The sequence below is a fragment of the Procambarus clarkii genome, chromosome 15 (genome assembly GCF_040958095.1).
Source record: "Procambarus clarkii isolate CNS0578487 chromosome 15, FALCON_Pclarkii_2.0, whole genome shotgun sequence".
Lineage (NCBI taxonomy): Eukaryota > Metazoa > Arthropoda > Malacostraca > Decapoda > Cambaridae > Procambarus > Procambarus clarkii.
In genome coordinates, this window is record NC_091164.1 from 1,949,198 (window position 1) to 1,966,995 (window position 17,798).

The window sequence follows — 17,798 nt, forward strand, 5'->3', positions numbered from 1 at the left end:
TCAAAATCTTGGTCGCTGCACATTAGTCCCTACTAGTGTAAAACTGTATAGATGTATTTTTGAGATCGTTACATATTGACATGGGTTTTAAATAAATGTCAAAGTTGTTTGCATTAGTTTAAAATTAATGTGTGCAAAAGTTTAAATTTCTCCTGGAAAGAATTCTCGGAAGTAATTAGGGAGGAGGGGGGGACCTTGACAAGCCGCCAGCTTTTTCTCCATTGAGGCCTCTAGAGATGTTCCAAAGTTTTTTTTTCAAAATTGAAACCCTCGTGAAGCATGGGTTTGGACTGAAAAGATCATCACTGCATTTTGTCTGGGAAATGAAGATTGACCTGATCTCTTTGGTACTTTGGCATATCTATTTGGGTGTGGAACATTACATAAGAGAGCAACCAAGTAACTTGTTCAGAAAGTAACTTTTTATCTACATTTAAAGACTTTTCTTAATATGTGAAGGTATTCGTGTAATTCTGTATTGTCTCACCCATGGGCTCCCCATGCTCTGTGTACTTAACTTTGCTAGCAGGAACTGCCTGTGACTGGTCATCTTCATCCTTTGAAAATGGTGTCATAACTGATTTCCATTTGTATACCATAGATATCTTAAGATAAATGGTATGCACATACAGTGCACTCAGGATCTAAATTTGTTTTATATTTTATGTATTGAATAGTAGTTCTTCTGAATATAATGAAAAGTACAAATTTGAAATTAAGTTGCTTTGGCACTAGTAGAAACTTCATATAAAATGACATATTATACTTATTACATTCTGAATAGGTGAAAGGCAGTGTAGTTAAACGCCAGAAGCTGGAGGGAAGCAGTCAAGAGGATTTCTCTGTGGCATTACATCAGTTAGGTGGGTGGATGGACTCGATGGAAGCCCAGATCAAGCCTAGGGCAATGGAAGAACTTACACTGGAGCAGCTTAGTCAAATTTGTCAACAAGTGGAAAGTGAAGTAAGTAGTGAATCTCCTTTTAACACTTTCAATAATATTGTAAATGTATGTGATTCCTCATTATTTCAAGAAGAACTGGTAAATTAAGCTTTTAAAAAAATAATCAAGATTTCTTAAACACTTACAGAAAAAGATTAAAAAGTATCACTGGCCAAAATAAAATAAAAAATACAACCGATTTCATTTGTATTTTTAATTTGTGTACAATACTGCAAAACTAAATGCAGTATATTATGTTAAACATGGTTGCTAAGGAAATTGTATGCCATGTTAAAACCATAACCTCTACAAAAATGTATATACTGGGGGTATTTCAGCTATTAACCATCAAATGCACGTGTCAAAGAGGGATGAGCATGCCATATCTGAACCGCTACTGAACGAGTCAATGAGGGATGATTTAAAGTATCGTGTAAGATTTAAGTCCCGTGTGTACACTGTGCTTACATTTGCTGTCCCTGGCCTCCAGTGAATGGATCCCATCTTGGGGAAAAGTTGTGGGCACCCCTTCTGGGTGTGAGGGGCCTCGTTATTGAGAAGTTGACCACAGGTAGTGCATGTTGCAACAGCTTACAGCACTCTCATGCAGCTTGTGCCCACACCATCACTTAATAATGACAAAATAAATGAATGCAATTATTTTGCAATGACAGTATCATAGAAGATCCTGACTGTGATAGACTGTATAAGGTTCAGATTTCGGTGAACACAGTGCTGGTTATGATGTTCAGAGGAGGAGGCAGACATTTGCTGCACACAGCTGTGCTTTTGTGCATCTAAGCATCATGAAACAGGATCTTAGTGTTCCTTTAGAAAATAAACGTGTGGAAAATTAGTCATATTCATGATTTAGTGACGGGAATATGACAATACAGCAATAGTAGTGTTGTGGCTAGGGTTAGTAATGAGTGTTGCATTGGTAAATTGTGAATGTCTAATATAACACTGGAATAGCAAGATTGTTTACAGAGAAGAAAAATTTTTTAATTAGAAAGCAAGTGTATTATTGGCAAGAGCCACTGATGAATTACTGAATTAAATATTGTGGAGTATGTTATTATTTTTGTTCTAACCTTTTGATTTTTCAAATATTTAAATTCCTTCAATTATCTTCAGATGGATAGCCAAAAAGAGGAATATTATAAAGTAGTCAGTCTTGGAGAGTCTGCAATTTCCGAGACATCTACTATTGGAGAATCGTCAAAAGAAAGTGAGCAACAAGTGGCAAATGTGTCAAGCCGGTGGGAAGCTTTAACAGAGATGCTCATTGAAATCAGGTAATATTTTGAGAGAATATATGTTGGTTATTTTAATATCTCAGATAGAATATATGTCTTGAATATTTTCAGTTTTAGACAATTGTTTGATATTTAATCATTATGCTCAATTAAATATTTCTTTGGTGTTCATTGCAAGTTTAGGAGGAGTATCATACTGTACTGTATTTTATTTCATTCAGGACACGCATCACATTTTTGACTCAGAAGAAGAAGATAACCACAGAGTTGAGTGATCTTGAAGTGCATTATCAGGGCTTTCTTCGGTGGTTTGAGAATGTCCGCACTGTAAGTGAGAACGAACCAAATGCAGTCTCTCTCCAGGCAGAACAGTGTAAGGTTAGTAATATCAGTGGCATTAATGGTACAAATATGATCCAAGTTTTAGGTAGTGCATTAATGGTACAGTATAACTATTCTGGAGTTTAAAGTGTTTTGATGGTTGCTGATCAAGAGGTATCCCTAGGCTATAATATCTTGGGATACAAAGAAGTGATGTAATAAATTCAAGGGGGTACACTGATACAGTGCTACAATGTGCAAGGAATGTGTGTATGAATATAATAGATACAATACTGTATATGGATGTTCAGAGTCCAATGAACTTAACGTGTGCAGGGATTATATAATCATAGCACAGTGGTTAGCACAGTCTGCTCAAAAACATGGTAGTTCTGGGTTCAATTATCTCTTTTTGGCCAAGATGTTGATGCATATTCCCCTTTATCTGATGCCTTTGTTAACCAAGCAGTAAAGAGGTACCTGAGAGTTAGTTGGCTGTTGTACTATATGTTGCATTTAGAGGAAGGTCAGCTATTAGCTAAGGGTCCTTGATAACCTCAACAGGCTTTCTATCCTTGCCAGTAGGAAATAAATTATTATTGTGAATATAATGAATATAGGGCATGCAGTTAGTTCAGACTGATGACCTAATTGTATGCGCTATATAATTAGTTCAGACTGATGAAATGCACACAGGCTATTGTAAAGAAGGGGTTGGAGGTGGTGGTATTGTGGTGGTGTGTTGGTATGATTGTGCTGTGGCAGTGTCTTAGTAATGTGTTTTTGGAGATGTTATTGTGGAATGGATGTGTTTTGATGGTGGTGTGCTTTCCTATCAATCAGTCAGTTGGTCAGTGTCTGTATGGTGTGAGAGCTTGCTCTTTGTATCAGGTTCATTTACATTTCTTGATGGCCTATTTCTTTGCCATATTTGCTCTTAAAGTTGTAGGTGGATATGTAAGATCATATGAAGAATATTTATGTGCTGTGGCAAATGCATAGGCATTATTGATTAGTGGGGCATGGCATACAGGAGATATTTGGCAGTTTGCATTTCTATTTCTGTCAGTGTTGACTATTAGTTGATGATTCAGAGGATCAACTTCCCCACAGCCTGATCTCCGACCAGGCCTCCTGATTGCTGGTCTGATGAGCCAGGCTGTTTGATGTGGCTGCTTGCAGCCTGATGTATGAGTCACAGCCTGGTTGATCAGGTGTCCTTTGAAGGTACTCGTCAAGTTCTTTTGAACACTACAAGAGGTTGGCCAGTTATGCCCCGTATGTGTACAGAAAGAGTGTTGAAAAGTCGTGGGCCTTTGATATTCATCAAGTTCTCTCTGAGCTTGCCTATTGCACCTCTGCTTTTCAGTGGGTCTATTTTCCATATCCTACCATGCCTTCTGGTCTTGTGTGGTGTTATTTCTGTGTGTAGATTTGGAACCAGTCATTTAATATTTTCCAAGTGTAAATTATTATGTACTGTATTTCTCCTGTGTGCACTCTAGGGTATACAGATTTAAATTTTTAGGCAGTCCCAATAATTTAGATGTTTTATTAAGCATTTTTCTTGCAGTTGTGACACCAACTTTGCGTTCTTTAAAAGTATGGTCTTCCAACATGATTAATCCTGTCAGAATAATCTCCAACAGGCGTAATCGGAGAATAATTACTCCTCTTCCTTCCTGACATAAAATTACAACTATCCGAAGATAACTAATTGTTGGCTTTATTACAGAGCAAAATTGCTGCAATGGAAAGTCATAGTAAAGATATTATGGCACTACAGTCTGCTGCTAAAGCCTTAAATTTAAAATGGGCACAAGAGACCCACATTCTTGCACAGCAGATAGATACCTTCTACTCCAAATGGGAAATCCTTGTGCAAAGGTAAGCATTAGAGATATGAATAGAGGTAACCAGGAAAAGTGACAATTGTAAAATTTAATGAATATATATTTTGAGAGAGAAGTAAAGTTGCTGATTTAATTACAAACAGACAAAATAATTACAAAGTACAGTATTATTAAGGCAGATGCAAAAACAGTAAATTATCAGGTATGGAATGTCTTAAGTGTAAAAGGATGAATTAGCAGTAACTTCGGGAACTTTATATATTAAGTTCTGATTTGTGGATTATTGCATAATGATCATAGGAGCTTTTCTTCTAAGCATATGTAATTTATTAAAAAGCATTTTGGTGTTGATTTAGTCATAATTTTAGAAAGATATGGAGGTAGTCAACAGCAGAATTTTTCTGGATAATTTATAATTTGGCCATCTCCATTAATTATGCAAAGAAATTATAAATATTTTAATTCTTGACAGATTTCTGGAATGGAATGAAACTCTAAAACACAAATTAGCTGAAGCTGATACACCTTCAGCCAGAACGCCTCTAAAGCCTGTGCCCGAGTCTCTACTTAAAGCAATGGGAGCCTCCAGCACATGGTTAGAGAGTCTAGAAGCTGCACTGGCAACTGAATATTCTGTCAGTACTCTTCCACAAATGCAGGATTACCTTACCAAATTTAAGGTAGGAGGTTACACTCTGTAGTTTGATATTAGTTAACTTTATGCTTAAATATGTAATCTATTTTTTAGGTGTTGTTGTTGGCTTTATTCTTTTGTATAACAGTGAGTTGGTTTTTCAGTGATTGCTGAAGTTAGATTTGTCACTATCTTTCTTTCCCAACTATTTTTAACCAAACTATTTGGAAAATTACTGATCACAGTGGGTGAGCAAGTCATTAGAGCCAGCAGGACAGATTGTTTCTGAAGGCACATACATGCAGCAGGTTCAGTTGAAACTTAAATTTCACTCTGTGTTACATTTTATGCATTATCAGCATTTCTTTTTCGCATCCTCTGCAAGACTATTAAATACCACTTTACCATGTTGTGTTTAATCCACATGGTCTTGCGATCGAAATGATTCTTTAAGTTTTTGGGAAAGTGTGTTATTTTAACAGATTGTATATTTATAAAAGTACAGTACACTGTATATCCTTCTTCTTGTTGTAAGGTAGGGCTTCAAGCATCAACTCGTGCAAGCCTTAAAGATTGCTAACTATTTAAGCGAGTTTATTTACATGCATTTTTATCATTAAACTTGTGATTTGTATTTACAGGATCTGTCTGAGAAGGTTGAGATGGAACAAGGAAATATGGCTCACATAAATGAAACTTGTCATAAGCTCAGTAAAGATGGCCATGTAAACATAATGGATGACATCACAAAACTGAATAAACAGTGGGAAACTACCACTGAAGCTCTTCAGCTTCGTATTAAAAGCATTGAGAAAGGTATGATGCTTACTGAACCATCATTACATTTAATGGGATGAATATTGCATTTATGCAATATTAGCATTAGTCATTCTTACTAGCCCTAAGAAACAATAATGTTTGCAATGAATGAAAAATTCAGAATGAAAACGGCATTCATTGGAAGTGTTGGGTAGAGTTACAGATTTTGAGTTTTTAATAGTCCTGACAGTCTCCGTGGCGCAGTGGTAAAGCGCTTTGGCCTGGGTTCATATCCTGGCTGGGGAGGATTGACTAGGGCGCCTATCCTTAACTGTAGTCTCTGTTCACCCACCTTGAGGCTACCTTGAGGTGCTTCCGGGGCTTAGTGTCCCCGCGGCCCGGTCGTCGACCAGGCCTCCTGGTTGCTGGACTGATCAACCAGGCTGTTAGACGCGGCTGCTCGCAGCCTGACGTATGAGTCACAGCCTGGTTGATCAGGTATCCTTTGGAGGTGCTTATCCAGTTCTCTCTTGAACACTGTGAGGGGTTTGCCAGTTATGCCCCTTATGTGTAGTGGAAGCGTGTTGAACAGTCTCGGGCCTCTGATGTTGATAGAGTTCTCTCTCAGAGTACCTGTTGCACCTCTGCTTTTCAACGGGGGTATTCTGCACATCCTGCCATGTCTTCTGGTCTCATGTGGTGTTATTTCTGTGTGCAGGTTTGGGACCAGCCCCTCAATTATTTTCCACGTGTAAATTATTATGTATCTCTCCCGCCTGCGCTCAAGGGAGTACAGATTTAGGCTCTTTAGTCGGTCCCAGTAATTTAGATGTTTTACTGAGTGGATTCTAGCAGTAAAGGATCTCTGCACGCTCTCTAGGTCAGCAATTTCTCCAGCTTTGAAAGGGGCTGTCATTGTGCAGCAGTACTCCACTCTAGAGAGCACAAGCGTTTTGAAAAGTATCATCATCGGTATAGCATCTCTAGTGTGAAAAGTTCTTGTTATCCAACCTGTCATTTTTCTTGCAGTTGTGACGGCTACTTTATTGTGTTCTTTAAAGGTAAGGTCTTCCGACATGAGTACACCCAGGTCCTTTACATTGCCTTTTCGTTCTATGTTATGATTTGCCTGCGTTTTGTACGTGGTTCCTGTTTTTATGTTTTCAATTTTTCCGTAGCGCATGAGCTGAAACTTATCCTCGTTGAATACCATATTATTTTCTGTAGCCCATAGAAAGACCTGATCAACATCTGATTGGAGGTTTGCCGTGTCCTCTATGTTGCCAACTCTCATGAAAATCCTAGTGTCATCTGCAAAGGATGATACAGTGCTATAGGTTGTGTTCTGGTCTATGTCCGATATGAGGATGAGAAAAAGTACTGGAGCAAGCACAGTACCCTGGGGGACTGAGCTCTTCACGGTTGATGGGCTGGATTTTATTTTGTTGACTATTACACATTGGGTTCTGTCAGTCAGGAAATTGTAGATCCATCTGCCTATTTTCCCGGTAATTCCTTTTGAACGCATTTTATGTGCAATAACACCATGGTCACATTTATCAAAAGCTTTTGCGAAATCTGTGTAAATTACATCAGCGTTTTGTTTGTCTTCCATAGCATCTAATGCCATATCATAGTGGTCCAGCAACTGCGACAGGCAAGAGCGCCCTGTTCTGAAACCATGTTGTCCGGGGTTATGGAGATGCTGTGATTCCATGTATTTTGTGATCTTACTTCTTAGCACTCTCTCAAAAATTTTTATGATGTGCGATGTTAGTGCTATCGGTCTGTAATTTTTTGCCTCTGCCTTATTTCCTCCTTTATGGAGTGGTGCTATCTCTGCTGTTTTTAGTATGTCAGGGATAACGCCAGTATCTAGGCTTTGTCTCCACAGAATGTGAAGGGCCTGCGATAGTGGTTTTTTACAGTTCTTGATGAATATGGAGTTCCAAGAATCCGGGCCTGGTGCAGAGTGCATAGGCATACTGTTTATGGCTTCTTCAAAATCTAGTGGGGATAGGGCGACGTCTGATATGTGATTTGATGTTGGTATCATATCCATGAAAAATTCATTTGGGTTATCAATCTTTAGTGCATTTAATGGCTCACTGAAAACAGAGTCGTACTGCTTCCTCAGTAACTCGCTCATTTCTTTGTTGTCATCTGTGAAAGTTCCATCTCCCTTTCGCAGGGGCCCGATACTAGATGTGGTTTTTGATCTTGATTTTGCATAGGAGAAAAAATATTTCGGATTTCTCTCTATTTCACTGATGGCCTTTTGCTCTCTTTGCCTCTCCTGGGTTTTGTATGATTCTTGTAGCTTGAGTTCAATTGTTTCTATTTCTCTACCTAACCTTCTTCGCCGTTCTTGAGATAGGGTGCGACTCTCAAGTTGTTCCGCGATTCGTTTTCTTCGCCTATATAAGGAACGACGTTCCCGTTCCAATCTGCATCTCTTTCTCTTTTTTCTTAGGGGTATGCGGTTTGAACATATTTCTAGTGCTACTGAGCTTATTTTTTCCAGGCACTGGTTCAGGTTTGCATTTCCTAGCTGTTCTTCCCAGTTTATTTCTGTGAAGTCCTGGTTTATTTGCTCCCAGTTTATCCGTTTATTATTGAAGTTGAATTTGCTGAAATCTCCTCCACCGGGAATCTGGACTGGTTTTGGAGGTCCATTCCCCATGGTTGTCAGTACCTCAATTAAGTTGTGATCTGAGTAACAGGTATTTGTAATCATTATGTTCCCGATCAACTCATCATTATTAGTGAAAATGAGGTCCAGCGTGTTCTCCTTCCTAGTTGGTTCTACTATTTGCTGGTTTAAGGCAAACCTATCGCACATCCGTAGCAGGTCATTTGCATGTGCCTGCTCATTTAGGCTACTTCCTGGTATTCTTTCTGATATTACTGTATTAGCCAGGTGCTTCCATTTCAGGTGCCGTAGGTTGAAGTCCCCAAGCAGGATGATGTTCGGAGCTGGATTTGTGAGGTTTTCCAAGCAGTGCTCTATTTTCATTAGTTGGTCTTTAAACTGCTGAGGGTTTGCCTCCGGTGACTTATATACAAGGACAACAACTACATTTAGGATCTCTATTTTGACTATCAGCACTTCCACCATATCATTTGAGGTGTTTAGCAGCTCAGTACAGATGAGTGTGTCTTTGATGTAGAGGCTGACCCCACCCTGAAGCCGGTGTTTCCTATCACATCTGAAGAGATTGTATTCTGGGATCCATATTTCACCATCAAGGTAGTCCTTTGTGTGAGTTTCCGTTAGGGCTGCAAACACTGCATTTGCCTCATGAAGGAAACCATCTATAAAATGAACTTTGTTGGATTTGCGTGTTTTTATACCCTGGATGTTGGCAAATATAAATGATGTTATCGTGTTAGTGGAAGTGCTGGATGCTTTAATTGGTGTTAATATCTGAGGCTCTGGTAAGGAGGCCACTGTGTTTGCGTCCTCTCTAGCATTTGACCGAGTTGGTGGTAGAGTCTGGTCATTTTTAGCCATTCTTCTCCTCCTCCTCTTGCTAAAAAATTATCCCGGTTGATGGAGTAGTGGCTGTTTTCATAGTGGTAGTCTGTCGGTTTTATTCGCCCAGCGGTGAATGAGTACCTAGTTGTTAAGACGATTTGGTGGGTCGTTTTCCGGGGATAAATTAGGATTAAGGACCTGCCCGAAACTCTGTGTGCTAGTGGCATTACAAGAATGTAAGAACTCGTGTGTGTGTGTAAAAAATACACAAAATTTCTTTGTTACTAAACTATTCATCTATCAAAAGTACATTTTGTTTACAAATTTTAAAGTTTTCAAAAAAGCTCTGGTTAATTAATGAACTAAATTTTTCTTTCTTTCTTTGATAAACATGATTTTTTGTTTTCAACAGTGATTGAGAAACAGAAGCAGTACAAAGACGAAGTTTCCGGGTTGAAGTCATGGCTTGCTGAGGTAGACATTTTCTTGCAAGCTGAGGAGGCTGCTCTAGGAGACATTGAAACTTTGGAAGCTCAATTGGAGCAGTCTAATGTAAGATACCAGATTATGTACTCAACTTGAAAATATTCCAAACACTGGAAGTAGTAAACAAGTAGCACAGTGGCTACTTGTTTATATTTGTTATCAGTAAGGCAGTGGCGGCTTGTGGCAACACTGACTGGAGGGACTGCATCACTATCATTCAGTATGAAAACCTTCTATTTTTGTGTCTTTTATTTAATGAAAATTTTCAAAATTTAGTTATAAATATATTGAAAAAAACACAAAGAATTTTTGCTATGTCAAATTTGTTAGTTGCTCATTATGCTTATGTGAGACTGATGGAGTCATACATCAGGCAGTGTGTCTGGGGGAGGCAGGAGGGGGGGGGGGGGACTGCAGGCAGCAGCTCCAATTGGTGATCCGCCACTGCAGTAAAGTATACTGTAATAGACAAATTGTTTGATAATTTATGCATCAGTATGAACACTGTGCAGTTTCAGCAAATCTGCAAAGAAGGCTACTTTTGCCATTTCATATTTTCTGTCTTATTAATAAAACTTTGCTGTTTTACTAAAATGGCCACTCAATTGTCCAGTTAATATAAGTGGTGTTTTCTCATTACTTTATTTTTCCAAATACTGTAAATAAGTTTTGTTTAATATTTCTATGTCCTTTTCCCATTATATATATATATATATATATATATATATATATATATATATATATATATATATATATATATATATATATATTATATATATATAATATATAATATATAATATATAATATATAATATATATATATATATATATATATTTATATATTTATTTCATATTATAATATAACATAACATTTTTAGTTTTATATGGGTTTGATTATCATTGTGAATGTTATTTGCTTTAGTTAAAACAATGCTTCCATCCATAGGCTCTCCAAGATGATGTGGCAACCTTACAGACCAATGTGAACAACATCACAACTACAGGAAAACAGCTGATTGACGAAGGCGATTCTGAGCTTAAGAATATAGTTGAAAGTCAGCTAGAGGAGTTGACTTCACGCTGGGATCTTGTTACTGAGCTTGCTAGAGCGCAGAATAAAAGTCTAAAGGAAGCTCTTGCTCGTAGTCAGAAGGTATTTTTATTTTCCTCATAAATATGATCATCTTTAGTTAAAGTGCTAATTCTAACAAAAAGTCATAATACAAATTAAATTTAAGAACTTGTGTATTTATTCTCTTATAAATTATGTCATGGCACTGATAACTGTTAGTGCCCTTGATTAAGAAGGGATCCTTAAGAAAATTTATACTGTACATTAAATTGTATGTTTACAAGGGATTCATCGTAAAATCACATTGATATAATATTGATTGCCTCAAAAATAAATTCCTTGTTACTTTATAAAAGTATTGTTAAAATACGTGTTCTCAATTCAGGTGCATGATGGTATTGATAAACTAAATGAATGGCTTGATGAGCTGGAACCAAAAATTCCTTCCAATGTTCCAAGAAATACACCAGAGGAGCTCGGTATTGCTGTTGACACTTTTACTCGGCTACGAGAGGATATTAGCATTCACAGTGATGACCTAAGGGCTATCAATAACATTGGTAAGTGTATTACTTTCTTCTGACTATGTGATGCAGTACTTCCTTTTCTTGTATTTAAATCAATCACTTTATTTGTTATGGTGTTTTGAATTTCCCATAAAATACATTACTAGAGCTTTTCCAATTTTTCATTTTATTTGTGCTTGTTTTTCTAGTTTCAATTTTCATCTGTACCGTCTTTCGTTTGTTATTTTCTTATTTTCCGTTTGCTTTTTCTTTACTTACATTATCCACTTTGAGTACATAAATTGAGAGCTTTGATAGTGTAAAACACAATGTTGAACCATGTCAGCAGTTGGTAGCTGATGTACTCAAATGGTGCCTCGGATGATGTTGGTTGGTGTATTGTGTTTTAGAGAAATAAGCATTTTCTGCTTGTATAAAGGTAAATATTTTCTGTGGTACAGGAACAGACAACTTCTAACTCCCATTAGCAGCCTTGAGTTCTCCTTTTGACATAGCTCCTTCTAATTTAGTCCTAACTTCCTTAGTCACCTGTCATATTTCTAGCTTTTTAATAAGGGAATTGTGTTCATTTGGCTTGAATACCCATTAATTTTCATTATAGGTGACGAAATGTTGCAACTTGATTCGTCGGCTACACATGAAGAACTGGCAAGGCGGTTCACACAGCTTAATGGTAGATGGACGGAAGTTGTCAGCCAGGTGGACTCGAAATACAAAGTTTTTATAACTGCAGCCCAACAATATGAAGATTTTAAGAGTAAGTAATTATATTAAAGTAAGTTTTTAATTTGTGAAGCCATAACCCTCCTCACTTGACATTGAGAAGTAGTCAAGTGTGTGAGAAGTAGGCCTAATGGGTATTTTTAATTTCTTATTGAAATGGTGTATTCACTTAGTATGTCAACTCCATGTGAGTCTAGATCTACTTTTGGCTTTTTGTATTGCCACCACCCAACATTTACTTTGTAATATATTAATATAGTCATACATCTATTATTCGGCAACTCTTATCCGTTTGAGAACACAACTATACAGTATTTTATAATTCTAGTTTGTAATGCTGTAATTATTTTTGCCTTTACAGTGTAGCATTGATAATCTGGACTTGGAATAATCTGAAGCTCATAGAAATGGCATTTTTTTTTAATATTTTTCTATAAAGTGAACTACTGCTCAGTCTAAGAGCCCAGACTGGGTCGTATCCCTAGCAAAAGAATATTTGTTGTATTCAAAGTTTCCCATTTTCTGTTATTATATGTAATTTTTTTTTTTTTACGATCATGACCTCTTTTGCTTTCCTCGCCAGGGGCCATGGGTTCACACTGCTTCACTACCATCATGCCAGGTTCTAGTTGAATTTGCATATCTATCATTCTTTATTGGTCCTGGACTGGAAGGAGGCCTCTCTTGTTTTAACAGTCATTCCTTATCATAAGTTCTACTGAATGGACTACTTTAACAAACCACATCAACTTTATGATACTTTTATTTTCAGAGGTATGTTCTGAGGAGTCAGAGTGGCTGGACCAACTTCAAGCGAAACTTGAGAGGTCATCAAAGGATGCAGCAGATGCAGAGGAAATATCTGAAGCATTGGATGTAAGTATTGTACTGTAATGTAGGCTACCTTATGGGATAATTAAATTGCAGGTAACTTTTTTGTTTTTCTACTTAATATTTATTTTTCTTAAGCTTCTTATTGAATGATGCTTTTACATTTGTTAAGCAAGTCACCAAATATTTCCTAGTAAGGGAGAAACAAAGGTTAATTCTTTCTAGTGATTATTCATTAAAGGTACAATAACTCTGCTAGTTCTTAACATATTGGACTCATAATTTATGTGATATAAAATGTATTTTGCTGCTCATTTTTGTTCTTGGCATAGTATGTGCTCAGTGCATTTTCACCTGTATGTAGGTACTGTATGACTGATAAGGTAATCCAACATATATCTAATATTGTAATCACCTTGGAAAATGTTCATGTAAGTAAATTATCATAGTCTTAATAACATTTGAAACATTTGTTTAAGAATTTCATATGCTTCAACAGTACTATGACAAATAAGCACAGTGTGGAAAGAATGAGGATTGCTTCTGCACGCATTTACAGATAAGAAGGTAGCAGGAAGACATGGATAAATGAGTTAGTTTATAGAGAAAATAGCAAGATAGTTAATTGGAAAAATCATATTTAATATAAAGGCTACAGTTTAACAATACTTTGTTTAACAATTTCACATTCCCGACGGTCGACCCACTGTTCACCGCAAGGTAGGCCAAGCGTTGGCCGTGAGCACATAAACCACACTCAAATGTTTATGCTCTTTTTCAGCTTTCTCACCTCAATTTTCGTGCTGTCATTCATTTTGGTTACAAATTGTTCGCAATATCGCAGCACACTTTAAAACTGGTCCCATAATGTTCGGACAATAAATGGAATTTTTACAAATTTAATAAGTGATGATGGTTTTACCGTCATCAGGGCTTATGCGTGTTTTGGTTTTATGATGTCGGCACCGTCATCAGAGTGCGAAAGTATTAAACTTTGATAAAAGTGGAACTCAGGCTTGCTTCATAAAATTAACCTATGATTAAAAAAAAAAAGATTCTTTTAATCATAATTTTATATCTGAATAAAACATGACTAAAAGCATGTGGAAATGTAATCAAAGTGACATTAGGTAATGTAATGGCGTCACTTTAGTTACATTTAAAATGGCACGAGCTCATTAAAAAATGGGTAGCTTGAATGCTTGAATATAGCCAATGTACTTAATTGAGTAAAATTGTTACAATACTGCAGAGCGTTTGTCATTGAATTAGTGACTTCGCTCCTGATTGATTGGTGAAGATTAAGCTACCCAAGAGTGGCACGGGCATGAATAACCTGTAAGTGGTATACACAATATATATATTTTTTTGGAGTGAATGTATACTGTGTGCTGAGGTCGCATTTAAATCGGGCTATGGCGGGGATGAATACTGCTTGACAGTATTTATGATGGTGTCAAGCTGCTGGACACCTTTTTGACCAGAAGAGTGGCAGTGTTGATACCTTACTGCAAGATTCAGAGACTCTTAAATGTGGGTTGGACATGTATACGAGTGGGATTAGGTGGTTATAAATAGGAGCTGCGTCGTACGGGCCCATAGGCCTTCTGCAGTTACCTTTATTCTTATGCTCTTATGAATACCTAACATATAATTAATTTTCTTTCTTCATAAACAGGAACTCGAGATTTTTCTTCATAGTCATGATGAGAGTCGACTGGAACAGATCAGGAGTCTTGCAGAATCACTTGTACGCGAGGGCTGTGTTTCCGAGCCTGTACAAGAAATCACTCGCTCCCTCACATCTCGCTTTGACACTCTTAATGCCCAGGTGAGATAAGGATACAAGAGTTTTAGTTTTTAAAGAATAGAATGGCTGGATACTATCTAGTTCTGATGAAAATTTGGCAATTTTTCAGTTCCAAGAAAAGTTTGAAAAGAGTTTGGAGTGATTTAAATGATTTCTGTGTTATAATGAGTGGCCATCTCGGAGTGGACCGAGATGTGATCTCTTGTGAGCTGCCTGCAGCTATTCACTTGGACCCTTGTGGGGAGTCGCTGTCCTGACAGGTACATTATGTATGACTAAGGGACCTACCAAATTGCTGCTCTTTACGTTGCATTAATTTCATTCAGTCATTACATTGTGTTTTTATTATTGATAGCCATTGTCTTTCATTGCTGATTTAATAAGCTGAAACAATAATACTTAAAGATTTTAAATAATGTTTGTTATGATTTATAATGATTTATTATGATTTATTATTATTATTATTATTATTATTATTATTATTATGTCTTGGAATGATGTTGTGTGAACTCATTTTAATGAACTATATGGGGCCAGGCCTATTCGTTTCATTGGGGATTTTGTTTGACCCATCAGACTCCAGACAACCTCTGACCCCCTAGATAAAAAAAAAAAAAAAAATTGAGCCAACATCTACTATAATGTATATACAGGTTTGTGACAATAGGAGAGTAGTGCAGTGAAATATAGACTTAATAACCTTTGAAGCATATTAAGGTAATTATAAATTAACCATAATCCATCATTCTCTAACACTAATAATAAAAAAAATCATAGTAAATGTATTTATCTTGCATTGTTCATTTTGATCCGGACATGTGGTAGACCAATCATTGGCATATAATTCCATGCTAAAATTATAACAATGACAATTATTTGTGGGGTGTTCATATTACATAATTTCCAGTTTTAACAGTGTATAATTTTCAACATTTATTACCAATATAAATGTAGGACAATATTTTATTCACCTGTAATACTGTATTTACATAATTTTAGATAAATTAATGGGAAATTTGGGGGAAATTAATTTCTTTAGTTTTTGGTTATACTGTATAGTGTTATAAAAATGTGTATTATCTACTACTTTTATATTTATTCTCATTCTGCACTCGCTACCAATTTAACTATAGGAAAATCTCTGTAATTGTCGGTCAGTTAGGGTAAATCAACATTTTTGTTTTTGGTAAAATTTTGTTTAAAATGAGCATACTGTATTTATTTTATTTTTGTAGTTGTAGGGCAATTTGGGTTAATTTTTTTTTTTTTTTAATGTTTGCAAATCACTGTGAAGACAACATCCAAAATTAAAATGTTCACATTAAGGAATAAAGGAAAATGGTCACAAAACTGCACAGATTTGGAAAGCACCACAGTATATATACCATTGTATTGTAGGATTTAGACAGTGGAGATTGAGTTTCAGCACTGAGATAAGACTGAAGTAGATGATGCAGGATTTGTGTGAAGAAGAGGGACTTTGTGTATTAATGCAGAATTTGTTTAGTAGATATTTTACTTCAGTAATTGAAGGTAGTCTTTAAGCAGTTGAAGAGGACTTGTAGTAGAGAAAAGGGCATAGGTTTATTAGTTAAGGCGTTATATATGTTAGAAAAGATATGTGCAGTAGTTGGGTTCTGGCTCTGTGTATATTGGACCCTGCATAATGAGGGTAGATTCTTTTTTCATTGGATTATCTAGTTTAATTGATATATAATGGAAATAGTATTTTAATTATTGAAATGGTGCTTATATTGTAAAGATGGCATTTTTAGAGAGGTAGGTTGTAAGTGGTGGTGATGGTACTAATGCAGTGAAGTTACAGTAATGTTATTTAGTCGAGATATTGTCTGTGCCTGCCCATTCTCAATTTGAGAAGCTTCTAATTTGTATGCCTTTTATCAAACCATAAGCATACAACCCTACACTTACCCATCTGACATATCGATGTTGATGCTTTTAGTCCATAAAAGCAGTGGCCGCTCATGGAAAATTAGAATGGTGAGGGGAGGGGAAGGGACTGCTCAACATTGCCAGATATAGCACTGATTAATGCTACACTATTGTACAACATAAAACCTCTTGTTTATGTTTTGTTTTAATTAAAAAAATTTTATCTTTTGAAAATAGCATATAAAAACTTTGTTATGACACATTTGTTGGTTACTTGTTATTGTAGTGTGAGGTTGATGAAGTGGGCATAGCCTGAGAGATTGTGCCCATGTGCAGATAGTGTCACAATAATGTGTCTGGTGTCTGAAAAAATGTTGACCAAACCACACACTAGAAAGTGAAGAGACGACGACGTTTCGGTCCGTCCTGGACCATTATCACAATCGACTTGATAATGGTCCAGGACGGACCGAAATGTCGCCTCTTCACTTTCTAGTGTGTGGTTTGGTCAACATTGTGCCCATCTAAGAGACATTAAAAATATGTAGTATAATAAACCCCACATTATTTGAGTTAGGAAAGCTCCTATTATCAAATAAAGATATTGATCTTAAAAGGCTCCCCCCACTTTTCCTCTCGCTACCTCACGTACATACTCTGCCAAATGAGTGCCGAGTCTCCCAGACACTCCTGGTAGTGAGTGTCTTGGGGGAAGGGGGGGGGGGGGACAGCTCACCGGCTTCTATCGGCTAGCTGCCCCTGCATAAAAACATACATTTTTATACAGTTTTAGTTCCTACATCCTCTCTATTTGCACAATTTTGTTCATAGATTGCACATGTAGATAATAAAGTGTAATTAGTTAAGTGTGAGGTTGTATTGATGCATGCTATGGATTTAATGGATTTAGAATGACATTAGTGCCTTAGTGCAGTGGAGAGAGTCCATTTATAGTTAAGATACAGTACTCTAATTTGGGAGAAAAGGCAGTCATGCTAGCAAGAATAATTAAATAGTGCATTAGCTTGACTATGGAAAGTGCCCAAGTGAAAAAAGTGGTGTTTAGTACCAGTCCTTCCACCAATCTAGGTTTTCAAAACTGCTAGTCTTTTGGGGCAGATAAATAGGAAAAGGGATCAGGGATGCCTTGATTCATGCTTATCTATTGACTACAAATTTGGTTACTATAATATTTATAGGCAATTCAATA

The 17,798-nt window shown here is 36.6% G+C and overlaps 1 protein-coding gene across 1 annotated transcript in view; it reads left to right on the top strand.

Moving 5' to 3' along the window:
- Positions 1 to 17,798, top strand: part of LOC123759134 (dystrophin) — a 379,967-nt gene that overhangs the window by 70,761 nt on the left and 291,408 nt on the right. Inside the window, 12 exon segments of the mRNA XM_069324819.1 lie at positions 785 to 964; positions 2,081 to 2,241; positions 2,424 to 2,580; positions 4,259 to 4,410; positions 4,849 to 5,056; positions 5,652 to 5,826; positions 9,660 to 9,799; positions 10,679 to 10,885; positions 11,190 to 11,364; positions 11,933 to 12,088; positions 12,827 to 12,930; positions 14,564 to 14,716. Coding sequence (XP_069180920.1) covers positions 785 to 964; positions 2,081 to 2,241; positions 2,424 to 2,580; positions 4,259 to 4,410; positions 4,849 to 5,056; positions 5,652 to 5,826; positions 9,660 to 9,799; positions 10,679 to 10,885; positions 11,190 to 11,364; positions 11,933 to 12,088; positions 12,827 to 12,930; positions 14,564 to 14,716 — 1,968 coding nt within the window.